At 53.1% G+C, this 14,127-nt stretch overlaps 6 protein-coding genes across 6 annotated transcripts; 1 reads left to right on the top strand and 5 right to left on the bottom strand.

Moving 5' to 3' along the window:
* Positions 1 to 1,049: 1,049 nt before the first annotated feature.
* On the bottom strand, positions 1,050 to 1,437 carry CLAFUR5_05898 (uncharacterized protein; the record flags this gene model as incomplete). Its single annotated transcript, XM_047905046.1, has 2 exons — positions 1,050 to 1,294; positions 1,344 to 1,437. The coding sequence occupies 2 exons, from the start codon at positions 1,435 to 1,437 to the stop codon at positions 1,050 to 1,052; spliced, it is 339 nt and encodes a 112-aa protein (XP_047762418.1).
* Positions 1,438 to 2,125: 688 nt separating this feature from the next.
* CLAFUR5_05899 (Dicarboxylic amino acid permease) lies at positions 2,126 to 3,922 on the bottom strand (the record flags this gene model as incomplete). The annotated part of the gene is made up of 2 exons (XM_047905047.1): positions 2,126 to 2,344; positions 2,399 to 3,922. The coding sequence occupies 2 exons, from the start codon at positions 3,920 to 3,922 to the stop codon at positions 2,126 to 2,128; spliced, it is 1,743 nt and encodes a 580-aa protein (XP_047761574.1).
* Positions 3,923 to 5,554: 1,632 nt separating this feature from the next.
* CLAFUR5_20208 (uncharacterized protein) lies at positions 5,555 to 5,700 on the bottom strand (the record flags this gene model as incomplete). The annotated part of the gene is made up of 2 exons (XM_059463045.1): positions 5,555 to 5,632; positions 5,680 to 5,700. 2 exons carry the CDS (start codon positions 5,698 to 5,700, stop codon positions 5,555 to 5,557), a joined length of 99 nt encoding a protein of 32 aa, XP_059319004.1.
* Positions 5,701 to 8,611: 2,911 nt separating this feature from the next.
* On the bottom strand, positions 8,612 to 10,654 carry CLAFUR5_05900 (Nucleolar complex-associated protein 3; the record flags this gene model as incomplete). Its single annotated transcript, XM_047905048.1, has 1 exon — positions 8,612 to 10,654. The coding sequence occupies one exon, from the start codon at positions 10,652 to 10,654 to the stop codon at positions 8,612 to 8,614; it is 2,043 nt and encodes a 680-aa protein (XP_047762233.1).
* Positions 10,655 to 10,838: 184 nt separating this feature from the next.
* Positions 10,839 to 11,411, top strand: CLAFUR5_05901 (60S ribosome subunit biogenesis protein NIP7; the record flags this gene model as incomplete). The annotated part of the gene is made up of 1 exon (XM_047905049.1): positions 10,839 to 11,411. The coding sequence occupies one exon, from the start codon at positions 10,839 to 10,841 to the stop codon at positions 11,409 to 11,411; it is 573 nt and encodes a 190-aa protein (XP_047762234.1).
* A 1,385-nt stretch (positions 11,412 to 12,796) lies between these two features.
* Positions 12,797 to 13,965, bottom strand: CLAFUR5_05902 (uncharacterized protein; the record flags this gene model as incomplete). Its single annotated transcript, XM_047905050.1, has 3 exons — positions 12,797 to 13,000; positions 13,053 to 13,166; positions 13,225 to 13,965. The coding sequence occupies 3 exons, from the start codon at positions 13,963 to 13,965 to the stop codon at positions 12,797 to 12,799; spliced, it is 1,059 nt and encodes a 352-aa protein (XP_047762235.1).
* Positions 13,966 to 14,127: the final 162 nt, after the last annotated feature.

Genomic DNA, 14,127 nt, shown 5'->3' on the forward strand with positions numbered 1-14,127 from the left:
GGCGGGAGCAAGGCTAAGACCTAAAGCCTAGCGGAACAGATAGCGAGCTACCTATAGGAGTAGGACTGGAAAAGGAAGCCCCCTAAGACAATAGGCCCGATAGCACTCCGAGCCTTCTAGAGACATAACTACTAGCTATATAGGGACCTGACAAGGGCCGAAGCAAGCATAGCGATCCAAATTAGGTCCGAACACATTGGATTAAGGGCCTACCTGTTTAGGAGACGCGTACTAGACATCTAAAGCCCAGCCTACTAGTGTGGCTACCTATCGCAAAACCCAGAACATATGCTACTACGATGCCCGTAGTGGGCGAGGGGCAGGGGAAATTGGAGGCACCAAGCGGAGAGGAGAGACTACAAGTCAATCATTAGGGACAAAGGCAACATTCGCCGAATCTCTCGGTAGATACTACAGTAGGGATACCTCTAGCAGTTTAGCCTAGCTAGCGAGACGGAGGAGTGGATGGACAAGAGGCGGAAGCTAGAGGGGTTGCAGATAGGGTAGTTATCAGGGCAGGCCCATGACACTAGCGTACCCTCAACAAGGGAAATCTAAGACGAGAACGAGGGGGAAAAGACAGGCGGGAAGGAGGAGGGGTCTTCACCAACACGGTTTCCCCTCTGTACATACGAAAACAAGATAGTATAGCTGCATAGGCCAAAGGGCACTACAACAGCTTAATGAAATATCTATCTATCTATCTATATAACTATTTATATTAGTAGATGATAAGTAAGAATTTTAATGGCGTTGGGGACCACAGCAGGATCTCTGTGGATGTGGAGGGCGCGAAACTGGGCGGTTACTCTCGAGTCGTCCCCAGTGCCATTGTGTGGCAAGGTCGACTGGAGAATGGGTCTGTAGCAGCTTCAGGGTGTTATACCCTCAAAATATGTGCTCTGAGGCTCTGGGGAACAGAAGAAGATTGTATTCACACACCGGAATCCAGCATCCTCTACGACTAGTCAAAAAGTCTCAAGACGTATTACGGTCTGCACTATGCACCATTTCCGGTAGCTCGTTCGCTTTCCACCAAGCAAGTCAGGCTATTTCACAAAATCCCGAGCAGCAGGAAGAACCGAGTCTCGCTGCGAATGATCGGCATTTCGCAACTGTTCTGTTGATGCAGAATGCTGCTGGGACCAAGATATTACAGACTCATGACTGTGGCATTTATGGTCCCTGCCAAAGTCAGGCATCGCATTACCGCTCGCATTCGGCCAGAAGAATGGGACCAGTCCAATGTCGGCAGTACAAAGAAGGCGTTCCCGTAGAGCATCCACGCAGTGATCTAGTATCTTAGCTACTGCGTACACGATCCGCAGACCTTTACTACTTACTAGTGTGGCTGTTCATGAGCCACTCGGGAGCCATATCATCAGTAGCCTGATCTCTGTAGTATTGGTAGTTGTAGTATAGATTCTCTCGAAGCATGTTCTACCGGCTATCAACTGGCGTACTAGAGGTCGGTCTTCTCCGGCTTCTACAGTATCGAATAGCGTTGCTGCATCATCTTCTACCGCTCGCTGGTAGCTTCCTGAGCTGACCAAGACCTCTGAATTCCATGGTCAGTACTATCGGGCAGGAGTGAGACGACCGAGAGCACTTTACGCGGCTCTTATGGACCCAGCTACACGGCCGAGATCTTGACGATGCTTTGCATACTAATTAGCGTCAACTAAAATCCAGGCTCATGGCATCGAAAGTCGATTCACATTGTGGACGGTCTTCACCACCCGATTACTGGGAGCGCATGTCGGGTTTAGGCTACGGAGGGAGGACCTGGGAGAAGAAGCCAATTTTCAGTGACCCCCTGCAAGGGCTTCTGGCAAGGAGCAATAGCCCCGGAAGGAGCTAGCTCTAACGACTACTCGGACGTGAGTCGTTTGGTAGGCCAATGACATACAGATGCCGACAGATGCTGCATGCCGCGGATCCAGCAGGTATCAATTGGGAGACTGGCATTGTGCAGCGATCAGGCAGGTGCAGGTGGCCAGGATATTGTGTTGTGGTTACTGTGTTGTAACCTGGACCAATCTGCTGCAAAGACGATCAGTGCGTGGCTCAGAGCTGCCCATGCGGCTTGTTGGCGGTTCGCTTGCATGATACTGGTTCTAGCTGTTTAGAATATGTAGCCGATAGAGTGCCTGTACAGCCAACTGCCGTTCTTGCCCATAGCCTTCTCAGCTGCTTCCTTCTCGATCCACTCTTGCTCGTCACGATCGATGATGTCCTTGCCAGTCCACAGGTCAGCCGTCTCTGGTTGCACCTTGTGCGTTTTCTGCGTGAACTTGTATCCAACAATCATGATCAGATACAGTGGAATACCGAGATATCCAGTCTGCAGAAGAATCAGCATGGGGTAAGCAATGTTCGAAATATATGCGACACTTACGATGAAGTTCTTGTAATCAAAGTTGCCATATGTGTCGGGGTTTGGCCTAAAGACAGTGAAGTTCTTGGTGAGCGCGATTAGACAGCAGAATGCCAACGCGAAGTAGCTGCCCCACAAGCCGAAGGGCGACTTGTAACGCAGTCGCTCGTCATTGTCTGGAACGCCCTGTGCTCGTCGAGCCTTGACGAAGAAGATGTGGGACACCAAGATTGAAATCCACGTCAGAAGACCGAAGATGGAGACCAGGTTGACAAAGTATCCAAAGACGACGGTCGATCCTGTTGACACGTTCATGTACGCGATGCAGCAGATGGCAGCTGACAAGCCCAGAGCGTAGTAAGGTACACCCTTCTTGTTGGTGATGGCCAAGAACTCAGGGGCATGCTTCTTTAAAGCAAGACCGTGTAGCGTTCGCGAAGCAATGTAAAGGTCAGAGTTGGCTGCGCTGAAGACGAAGATCAAGATGCAGCCGTTGAGGAAACCGGGCAAGACCTCAATCTGTGCCAATCGGATTGCCGCAACGAATGGAGACGCTGATGCTGATGTGCTTGCCTTTGTAGCGAACGCAAGCTCATCGCTGTCATATGGAACAGCCATTCCCAGGAGGAGAACGGAGAGGATGTAGAAGATGCAGATGCGCCAGAAGGTGAGCTTGATCGCGCGAGGAACGTTCTTGCGTGGGTTCTGAGCTTCGCCGACCGTCACACCAACAAGCTCAGTGCCGAGGAAGGCGAAGACAGCTGTGACCATGGACTGCCATACGGCAGTGAAGCGACCAGTGGCACCTGTACCGATGTACTCGTTGAAGGCACCAGGGTTATTCCAGTAGCGAAAGCCAGTGCGGTCTCCATTAGGTGCGCCGCCAAGGGAGATGACCAAGGTGAGGATAATCAAGCCAATGATCACCAGGACTTTGACGGAACTGAGCCAGAACTCTAGCTCGCCGAAGTATTTGATGCCCAGCACGTTGATGACAATGATGGTAACCAGGAACACCGTGATCCATACTCCCGGATTTACCTGATCGCGATCGAGCCAGAATTGAATGACCAGCGCAGCAGCAGTGAGCTGATTCGGCGTCGTAATGATGTACTTGAACCAGTAGGTGTATCCAAGAGCAAAGCCAAGAGCAGGGTCGACCCAGCGGTCGGCATAGACTGCAAACCCTCCAGCGGCAGGCAGCCAGGTAGCCATTTCTCCGAGTGCGGCCATGACGACGTATACGAGCATACCGACGATAGAGTACGAGATCAGGATCGATGCTGGGCCAGTGTTGGCGAGAGCAGAGCCAGTTCCGATGATGAGACCAGTGCCGATGGCTCCTCCGATGGCAATCATAGACACCTGCCTGGCCTGCAGACCACGGTGGAGACTGTGGTTCTTGTCATTCGGGTCGCTGAGCTCGCCGGCCTCTGTGGGTGATTCGTAGCCATTCTGCTGATACTCGTAGGGTGTCTTCTCGATGTCGCCGTCGTGCTGCTGCTCAGAGGCCTGGATCGAGGCGTTGCGCTTCCAGATGGCCATCTTGACTGCAGAGCGGAGGCCGCCAGAAAAACAGCACCCCTCACGAGGTCTATGTACTTTCTAGTCCCGACAGGAAGCAGATAAGAGGACGGACGGTATTGGTTTCTGCGCCGCCCGCCAAGCAGATTTGCTCCAATTGGCCCTCCATCGCGTGCAGGCCAAGGCCGGTATCAGCTGCGATCAGCCGAATGCTACCCTGTCGTGCACGCGACAGGGCCGCACGAGTCTAGGCATGACATGCAACAACTTGGCCGCATGCAGCTATTGTGCAACGTGTGGCAGCAGATCGGGGGGACATCTCCAGCTGGAAGGTGACACCGGTGAGGTGGGAACAAAGCGTGCAAAGCGTGCAAAGCGTGTGCAAAGCATGCTCAGAGGCTCAGCCGCAGAGCTTGGAGGTTGCTTTGCCTTGCGCGCGCAACTACCTGTTTGCATCGCCCCCCTCCCCCACGCCCACGACAACGCTCCCCCACATTCTCCGATAAGCGCCAACGTGGCAACCATGTTGTCGCTTATGGCCGCACCTCAGCCGATCAACCCAAGCAGCAGTCTCTTCACCTCCTCCCTCCCACCTGCGTCTCGTGTGGTACGCCGACTGCTCAGCTCACGGCACACAGATCTCTGTCCCGCCCACTTCACCGAAGCTCTGAGAACGTATTTTCGAAGACAACACAGATAAGACCCCGGTCGGCGAGGCCCGAGCAACCCTGCACGGACATCCACTCCAATCGGTCCTCTTACAGAATCGGATGACCGCCACCCAATGCCATGTGCCGTATATAAGGCGATTGACGGCGCCAGGCTTGGAATTGGTATTACGTCTTTGTTGAGACATTGCTCATGAGATGTGTGTCGAGGGCGGCCGCGCGAATGCCCCAGCGCTCCAAAGGGGCCCTTTGGTTTCACGACCAACGAGACTAGCAATCGGCTTCTGCTCGTGACTGCAATCGGCTTCTGCTCGTGACTTCCGGCCGCCGGCTATGGCTGCGCAGCCTATTCTAACTTTCAAAACCCGTGAGACAGCAACAGGGGTGGGATTCCACACAGAATCCGAGAGATCCTACGCCGGATCTACTAAAGTCTAGAAGCTGATCCCGTAGCAAAAGCTAAAATCGCTACTACTAATACGCCTGCTTTGTAAAGACGGCTCTCGCGCAAGGACAAGGTAATATATCTTGCTAGATCTTAAGTACTATAGCTATATAACCTATCGCGACTCTATTCCGTACGTCTTAGGCTCGTCCGACTCGTTCTCGCTATTGAGAGCTCGCAAGAGTAGTCTAGATCTCGAGTCTTACCCCGGTCGCTGTCTCACGGTTTTTGAAAGTAAGAATAGTAGGTCGAACATCGATGGGTGGTGAACCCAGGCAGACGTTGAGATGAGGGCTTGGATTACTCATTCTAGTGCCCTCTGTCTTCTGCATGGAGCAGGTTTGTCCGTGGCATCATTCCTTGAACTGATGAGACTCCAGATCCCGTCAAACAAGTCGAGAAGCCAGAAGATTCGTCTTCGACATGACATCGGCGACTGAATGGCATGTTTGACATGGTCGCCTGACTAATGCAAAGGAGACTGGTCCGTTGGGAGTCCTTCTGGCAGAAATACGATGGCTGAGCGTCGTTGCGTTTCCATCAGCCTTCTTTGAAGAAGCGTGCTCGATTGGTCGTCGAGTGCGATCTGAGGGAGCCGCAGTATTTATTGAAGTGCATCTATGAGCGGCTGTCATCGGAGGGCACTTTGGCTGGGCAGTTCTTACGCTCAGACCTAGGCTGAACATCTTTGCAAGATCTATGCCACTGTCCGCCTTTGCATAACGAGTACGGAAAACTGGACCGAGGCGCGGTGCACCATGCTCGGCGAGACGAGGTCGAATGTTTGATGCAATGCGCAACACAGTTGAAAATGTAATGCTGGAGAGCCGGCGGACCGTCTCAAGGCAAGGCGCGAAGGGTGTGCGCCCGCATCGACGGACACACTTCCGAAGTCGCCGCTTCGTATAGGCACTATTTTAAAGCGATATTATCGGCCGTTGCGTCGTCGCATAAAGTGTAAGATTATCGCATATAAATTTTAATGTTCGAGCTCGAAATCCGCTAGCGGGAGCGTCCGCAACTAATTACGAATTTCTAGAAAGATTACAGCTAATTAGAGCGTAGGCTTCGAATAATCTCGCAGCCTATATAGGGTCTTACGTGCCCGCACTAGATTTACTTGGCCCTTAGTAGCAGCACTACTACTACTACTACTACTACTACTACTACTACTACTACTACTACTACTACTACTACTACTACGCGCAGTCTGTCTCCGTATAATTGTAGTTATCGCTGCGGGCGCTTTCTAGACACCTTCGCTCGCTGACGTCGCTGACCTACGATCGCAAGCTCCCTACGTGGGTACGACTAGCGCTCGCTCTCGGTGCCTTCCAAGCTACCCTTCGCTTAAACATGCATTCATCCATCCCGCAGCAGCGTCGTTCCCGCCCTGAATTGGTTGATTCATCAATGAAACAGCCTCCAGTCGCTGATCAAGCAAGGGCCAAGCCTGATCTGCTTCGGAATCATGGAGAGGGCAACTGCAACCGCATTCCAACATCGATCGCACCTCTGACTTTCAGCGACAACCTCTACCTATCAAATACCTCGTACGCTCAGCGATGTCCGCCCCTGGCGGGTTGCCAACACACAAACCGAATCGAGCCTGCCATTCACGACGTGATCGCATGATGCAGCAAGTTATCTTCCTACTGAAAGCGCCCAGAAACCATCGCTGCTGGGACATGCTCCTTATGGCACTCTAATGGTATGCTTTAAGCACAACGTGCACAAATCGAGCTCGTGCAATGCAGCACAATGGACATTGCAAGACCAGGAATGGTAGTGGCCTACTAGGTGTCTCAGCTCCTTTGGTTCACAGCCACGCATGCCCTATTCATCACGGATGCCGGGAAACATCACAACTTCTGAGCAGACAGGGCGCCGAGACGTGAATGGCCGATATCGCAGCATGTCCAACCTACAAAGCTCATGCGCTGGCTTCTGATGTTTCCGGTAGATTGATTCACATTAGAAGGAAGTTCTCCGCGTGCGGCGAGGATCGATACTCGCAACGTCCGGGTTCTTGCCTCTGGGAGCTCTACTCGAAATAACGACGCTGCGGGAGCCCAAAGATTGCGAACTTGAACTTCTTGCACAAGGGTACTTGCTCCCTCGGAGCTCTAGGATAGGCTGTAGTGCTCTGCTGCCGCCGACTGTCATAGAATCTATATTCCACAGTTTCGTTTTTGGCTTCATAGGGCTCCGCCAACATGGCTACGATCCCGAACGACCCACAGAGCCTCGCCAAAGAGAACTAAAGTCCCGCAAGTGCATCGCTCGAGAAAGGATCCGAAGATGTGTAAGCACCACAGCAAAGCTCCGTCGACACGACATCCGAGGCTCCAACATTTCAAGGCCTTGTTATGCCGCATCTTCCAGTAGACCAAAGCCTATGCTGCTGGCTCCGACGGGCTATGCTGCATCGCGATCGATGACACTGGAGTACTCATAGTGTTTACGATCCTCTACGGCATCTCATACGGCGTATGTATAGGTGAGACACAAGGTCCACAGGAACAGTGCCATTTTGGGCATAGCAAGACACTGACTCTTTGCTAGCTATGGCACCCGCTGCGTTGACCGCTTTGTCGATGGGCGATTTGAGTCGATGTGGCAACATATTTGGCATGATCAATATAATGGCCCTACCTGGCGTTCTGATGGGCAATCCCATCGCTGGCGCAACCCCTCGGAGCGAGACTAGGTTTGTGGGCTTGCGGGCCTTGTCTGTGTGCATGGACATGTTGGCAGTGGCAGCTATAGCATCGGCTGTTGGTTGGTGCCTGATGAAAATATAGAGCTAGATTTGAAGGATGGTACAAGCATCAACAGATTGCTGCCTCACGCGCTCTCTTCACATGCCAGATTTGCCCGTTCCTCCCACCCAGGCCAGCAAGTTATCTATACGTTTTAATTTGCTCCCCTCTACGTGCCGGAGTGGCCAAGTGGTAAGGCGTCGCTCTCGTACGACAAACCTTGCGAAGCGAAGATCATGTGTTCAATCCACACCTTCGGCTGGTATTCCTTTTTGGTACACCTTTTGGCTATACATCAATCACATGAGTGCTCGGTCACTATGTCGAGAGAAGTGCCAAGCGCCTCGCTTTCCTTTTGCCTTCCCTCTCGCCTTTCGTATCAAAAAGATATGCAACCAGGAGAGGGATCTGCACCCCCGACCTTCGCTTCTGCAGGCTTTCGAACAAACGATGATTGACAGTGAGCAGAGTGACTGACTCATCGCGACGACTCAGGATTGCGCGGATCAAGAGTGGCCAGGATGAACGAGGGAATTTGGTCACTTCAAGCATGGTTTTGTTCGCCGTACGAGAGCGACGCGCTGCAGAACATGTGAGTGACGCTGCATTCTCGAAAGCAGCTGCGATTTACCAACCTGACTACTGCGCCACCCCGGCCAAATTATTCTGATTGATGGATGAACGGGATGTTGAAAGGGCTTATGAGTCTTAGGCGGGACCTCGCATGTGAAGAGCGGGAAGAATGCGGGTAGCCGTGGCGGTCTGACGGAAACGGGGACGGCGAGCGTGGACATGGCACCGAAGCTCAATCAGAAGAGTTTCCATGAACGGTACTCTAACCTCTAGATGTCTTGACATTGCCCTCCACTGCTTTCACGGCATCCCTGACTTTCGGGTCAAAATGATGTCTCAAAAGCTCACCTTCCCACACCGTGCTGGCAAAGGGATTGCTGCTCTCCACTTCTTGACTCAGCGGATCAAACACGCCATCGCCTTTCCTCTCTTCCGTGTGCCATAGCGCCGCGATCCGCCCACTGTGCGTCTTGGTCACTTGCTTCAACAGCTCTTGTACAGCGATGGCACTCTTTTGCGGAAGGTGTAGCGATAGTGTCTCCAGCTGCTTGATGAATGCTGCGACTCGAACCGGAGGGACCGATTTCGTGTTGGTTGGTGGAAGGAGTACCGACTGCAATGAGCGCAGCAGAAGGACAGCAGTCGTGGAAACGTTGACCTTGTTCTCTTTGGTGGAGGGTACGTGCAGGCCGTTCGGATCTGACAGATGTGCTATCTTGCCGCCAAGTTCAATGTCGAGATCCATGGAGAGTGGTATCAAGGTTCGGTAAAGATGCTTGATGAAGAAGGTGAGATCGAGGGATAGTGCGGTGGCTTGCTTCGCGACATCCAGCTGGCCTTGGAGGAGTGCGAATGCCGTGATGATGCAGAGCAGACTTTCTCGAGTTGCGCTTCGTCGTGCTGCATCGTCGACTTCCAGATCTTCGTCGTCCTCCTCATCCTCTGGGTCATTCTCAATCGCTGCTTCGGCTTCGTTGATCAGGTCCTTCAGCACCTCCAACACGTCCCCGAAGAAGTCCTGATTGATGAGATGACTGTACTTGGCCAAGCCTTCCAGGACCGCTCCCTTCAGATGCGGCACCCGCTCCTTTAGTATCCGGAAGTACGCCACAAACACCAACTTCAGCGTCTCGGCTTGATTCTTGTCGCGTTCTTCGTACGAAACTGCGGCATCGGCTTCCTTCATTTCCTTTTCAACCTGCTTTCTCTCCCGCATGACCTTCTTCTCTCGCTTCGTCCTGAATTCCTTCTTGTATGCCTTTGGCTTCCTGACATTCTCCTCAGGCTTATCCTTATCGATGTGGTTCGGCGCGGCTTTGTGAGAGAATTCACTCAGCAGTCGCAAGTGCAGGAACGTGTTAAGCACACTCTCGTGGACATTGTAGCTCTTGCCTTTCATCATCTTGGTGAGTTGCGTGACCATGTCCAACGATGCATGCCCTTCCTCATCTTCCTGGAACAGCTTCTCGATGGCTTCGCGACACTTTGCCGAATCCGAGTCGAAACTTCTGCTTGCCAACTTCTTAACCAGGATGCGCATGAGGTCGCCACGATTGTTGAAGTGAGGAAGGCTTGTCAAAAGCGTGCAGGCGCATGATATGGCAACAGTTGCGAGACCCGACGCAGCCTGCTGGTCAATCCTCTTGCTCGTCTTTGCAACTGCAAGATGCGAAAGTGTGGATAGATAGTTTTTGTAGCCATTGAGCAGGCCTTGTTCAAATGTTCGTTGCCTCTTGACTTCCTTGGAGACTTTGCCGTTGAGATCTGCTTGTGAGAGAGGTCGGATCCTATAGCCGGGGATGATGTCCTTGTAGACTGCCAATTGCGTCGCAAGTGCCAGCTTCTGAACGGTGATGTTCTCGTGGCTGGCCAATTCCGTCAACATGCCCAGCTGCGCGACGTGCTCTTCCGGGTCTTCGCTTATGAATTGCGCGACCTTTGCGAGGTCCTCTTTGGCCAGCCTGATCTCTTCCTTGGGCGGTAGTCGAGGTTTCTTTGGTTTCGGCTTTGGCTGCAGGTCTGCCACTCCAGAATCGCCGTCGCCATGGCCGTCGTCGCCGCCGCGGGCAAGGAAGCTGTCTGCATCTCCTTCTGCACCTTCTCCGCCCTCATGACGTGGATTGTCAGCAAGTCGTCCCTCTTGCGTCTTGATCATCAATTTGTCCTTCTGCTTCTCCGTCGTCTTCTTCTTCGCAAGTCGTTCTGCATAGTCGGCCTCGAGGTCGTGGTTGGCGAAGCCTGGCACAGCTCTTGCACCATCCTCCGGCGGGCTCAATCGCCTCCGCTTGTTCGCGCGTTCAGCCATTGCACACAAGCAACCTCTCTGTGCAGTGAGATGGTGGTGTAAGATGGTTTGCGAAACGAGCAGTCCGAGTCCCAAGATTTCCAGCGGAAGTGTTCCGGCGTCTGGAAAAAGTTCAACAGCGCCTCTTCCACTGCTCCAGTCGCGAGATCACCGCATCAACACACCACCCCCACAGACAGCCACGATGAGACCCCTCACAGACACGGAAACGAAGACGCTCTTCGAAAAGCTCGCCAACTACACCGGCCGCTCCCTCAACAACCTCCTCACCGACACCGCCAGCACGCCCAACTCCAACGCCACCGACCGCTACGTCTTCCGCGTGCAGAAAGACCGCGTCTACTACGTCCGCGAATCCCTCGCCAACCTCGCCACCTCCGTCGCCCGCGACTCACTCCTCAGCCTGGGCACCTGTCTCGGAAAGTTCACCAAGACTGGCAAGTTCCGCCTGCACATCACAGCACTGGACGTGATTGCGCCGCACGCGAGGTACAAGGTCTGGGTCAAGGCAAATGGAGAGATGCCCTTTCTGTATGGAGGACACGTGGTCAAGGCGCATGTGGGACGCTGGAGCGAGGATGCGCCCGAGCATGCGGGCGCCATTGTCATGAGCATGAACGACACGCCGCTTGGCTTTGGAGTGACGGCGAGGAGTACGGCCGAGGCGAGGAAGCTAGATCCGACGGGAATTGTCGTCTTCCGGCAGGCGGATGTGGGAGAATATCTGCGAGAGGAGGACACGCTTTTCGCGACTTGAGCTGGCCAAAGGACGCGTGAAGTTTATGATGCATGTGGGCATTCTGTCCAGGAGAAGGAGTGACAGCTGTGGGAAGGAGCGCAAGACCATATGAGCTCTCAGCAATGTACTACGCGCGATGGTGCCCGGAGAACTGGCAGTCGGTATCGCATCTACCACATTCAAACATGGCAGGCCAGAGCCCACGTCCGGTCAAAGAGCTGGCAGACCCTCGATTGTCAGGCCAGAAAGCCAGGAGCAGAACTGGGGAGGGCCGAACAGGAGTGTACATGATGGTCGCAGAGGCGATCAACTGACTGGAGTGGCACATGTACGGCGGCCAGCAGTGATCAACTTGTACCATACAGGTTGAACGCGGCCGTTGGATCCCATCGTATAATCCTCCTTCGCAAATTGAATCACGACGCAACGCATCAAGATCTTCCCTCGAGCGCTCTTTACTTCTCCAGCCTGTGTCGCATCTGCGGACTCTACCAATCGTCCATGCACTCTTGCCCTACACAAGTCAGATGCCTGTTTGCGCCGCAGACTCCAAACTTGACGCCCCTCGGGCTCTATCTGCGGGCACAGGTCTGCCATCACAGTCACCAGTTGCATCCCCTTCGACTCAATGACCAAAAAGAAAAACTATGCCGTCAGGAGAAGGACTCGAACCTCCGACCTCCGCTGCAACGCATGCTTGATTCCTTTGGCCGCAACAATGCCCATTTGAGAAAAAAAAACCACCACAATATTGTGCGCGTTGCACGGTAGGACCTCCTTGAATACATGCACAGCCGGCAGCATCGCCGGCAAGGGCCAGTGCCATCCTTTCTCTCGAGTTTAATGCTCATAGGATGCCTCGTGGAAGGATCCAATTCTCTCCCAATTGCTTTTAGGCACCTTATCGCGAACTCACGCTACCAAAGAAAGGACTTCGAGGTCTCCCGGCCACGTGGATGGGCCAGCTGTGGTTGCGCTGAATGATGGGCCTGTTGTGTAGCCTGGGGTCCAGTATACCTTTGTGACTTCGACTCATGATGAATTCATCACGCCGCCGACCACGGCTTTCGTCGATGAGCCGGGTGTGACAAATTTGTTTATACAGCAGTGCTGTCCTGACGATGTCTCTGGTCATGTTACTGAATCGTATGACCCGAATATTTGGGCGGTGCTTGTGAATACTTTGGTGTATGGCCAAGCGTCGTATCCACAACGGTGTACTTCCAGACCGGGTGTGGTGGACACAACTGTTGAGGGAACAACACGGCTGTTGGAGGACCCATCGATAGAGCAACGGGAAAGCACGGGAAACGACATTATCGGGTCTATAGGTATCTTGAAGCACTAAAGCGAATGTAGCAGACCTGAACTGTATAGACGATCAGGTAGCTTCCATAGTGTTCTCATATGCTCTTGAGCTGTGTTCTGGCCCGAATAGCCTGTTCCAAAGGCAGTCCATCCAACAGTCTCTCGAGCTTAGAGCAAACGAACTCAATCTGATCCCTCATGGCGGCAAAGAATTCTGGCTGCTTTATAGGGTCTTCAGCTTCCTTCGGGGCAAAGATGCCAAACCAGTCCACGCGAGTGTTCTGCAGCCATGCGCGCGTCTTGGGATATGTTCTCCATCGCAGGAAGATTCCGGTACGTCAAGATCATGACGATGAGGTAGTCGATGGCATCAGAAGGGTGGGGCACTGCTTGACATAGCTTGTTCTTGAGCTGCTCGTCGTTATAAGAAGCTTCGATGTGAGCAATGAAAGCAGCGCTGGAAGACTTGTTGGCAGTACCGCACGGGTTGTAAAGCGATGGTGTTGCCTTTGAAGACTGATACTGGAGCGAGCTTGGCGAGCCCATTCGCAGTGCAGTCGATGTAGACAGTGTCGACGTTGGAATTGCATTTGCCGTTCTCGAGGAAGACTTCGTTGGGTGTGTTTGAGACGACACGCCCTTGACGAACAATTGAGCCGATCCTCTTCAATTGTTCAAACTCCAGTGAAGAGACGGTCGCGCAATGGAACATGGTCGGCCGGATATTGTCATCCAGGCGAAGTAGCTGCCCGCATGCCACTAGACGGTCTAGCAGATCTTCGGCAGAGGATGCTTCAATGATGTAATTGTTCACGTTCTGAGCAGTGACTGAGCGGGACTCGGCAGACAAAGGCCCAGGCTGAATCCCCTCGCGGACTAGAAAGAATGAGTCGCGAGGGATGATCCAGGTGATCTTTGCGGGATCTATGCCTTTCGATAAAAGCCAGAGGCAGGCATCGATTCCTGTTCTGCCAGCGCCAACCACGGTATAGTTGTTATATGGTCTGTGTAGGGTAGGCAAGTCGTTTGGCGGAACGAGTTTAACATCGTTGGTGAGTTTATATGCTGGAGGCCGCGTTGCAGGAACTTCAACCTTCATGAATGTAGCGTCGACAAGGCAGGTCTTGTTCCCAACAGCGAAAGTTTTGCCGGTCAAGAGGGAATGAAATCGGCCCTCGCCAACATACTCTGGCCGTCCATCGGAGAACTCCGTACAGGCGTACAAAGTATTCCTGGGCGGGTCATTGTGTTGGAGAGGGCACATACCAGAATCGGATTGGCTCTCTCGTATCCAGTCGTAGCTTTGCCAGTATTGTGCGGCTCTGCGCAGTTGCCCACTACGAGAGCAATGACATGGCTCGGTTCAATATGGAGCAGGTTCTGCCGAGCATCGTCGTGCTATGTAACATCGCCATGCAGCAAAGTT

This window comes from Fulvia fulva, chromosome 5 (genome assembly GCF_020509005.1).
Source record: "Fulvia fulva chromosome 5, complete sequence".
Taxonomy (NCBI): Eukaryota; Fungi; Ascomycota; class Dothideomycetes; order Mycosphaerellales; family Mycosphaerellaceae; genus Fulvia; species Fulvia fulva.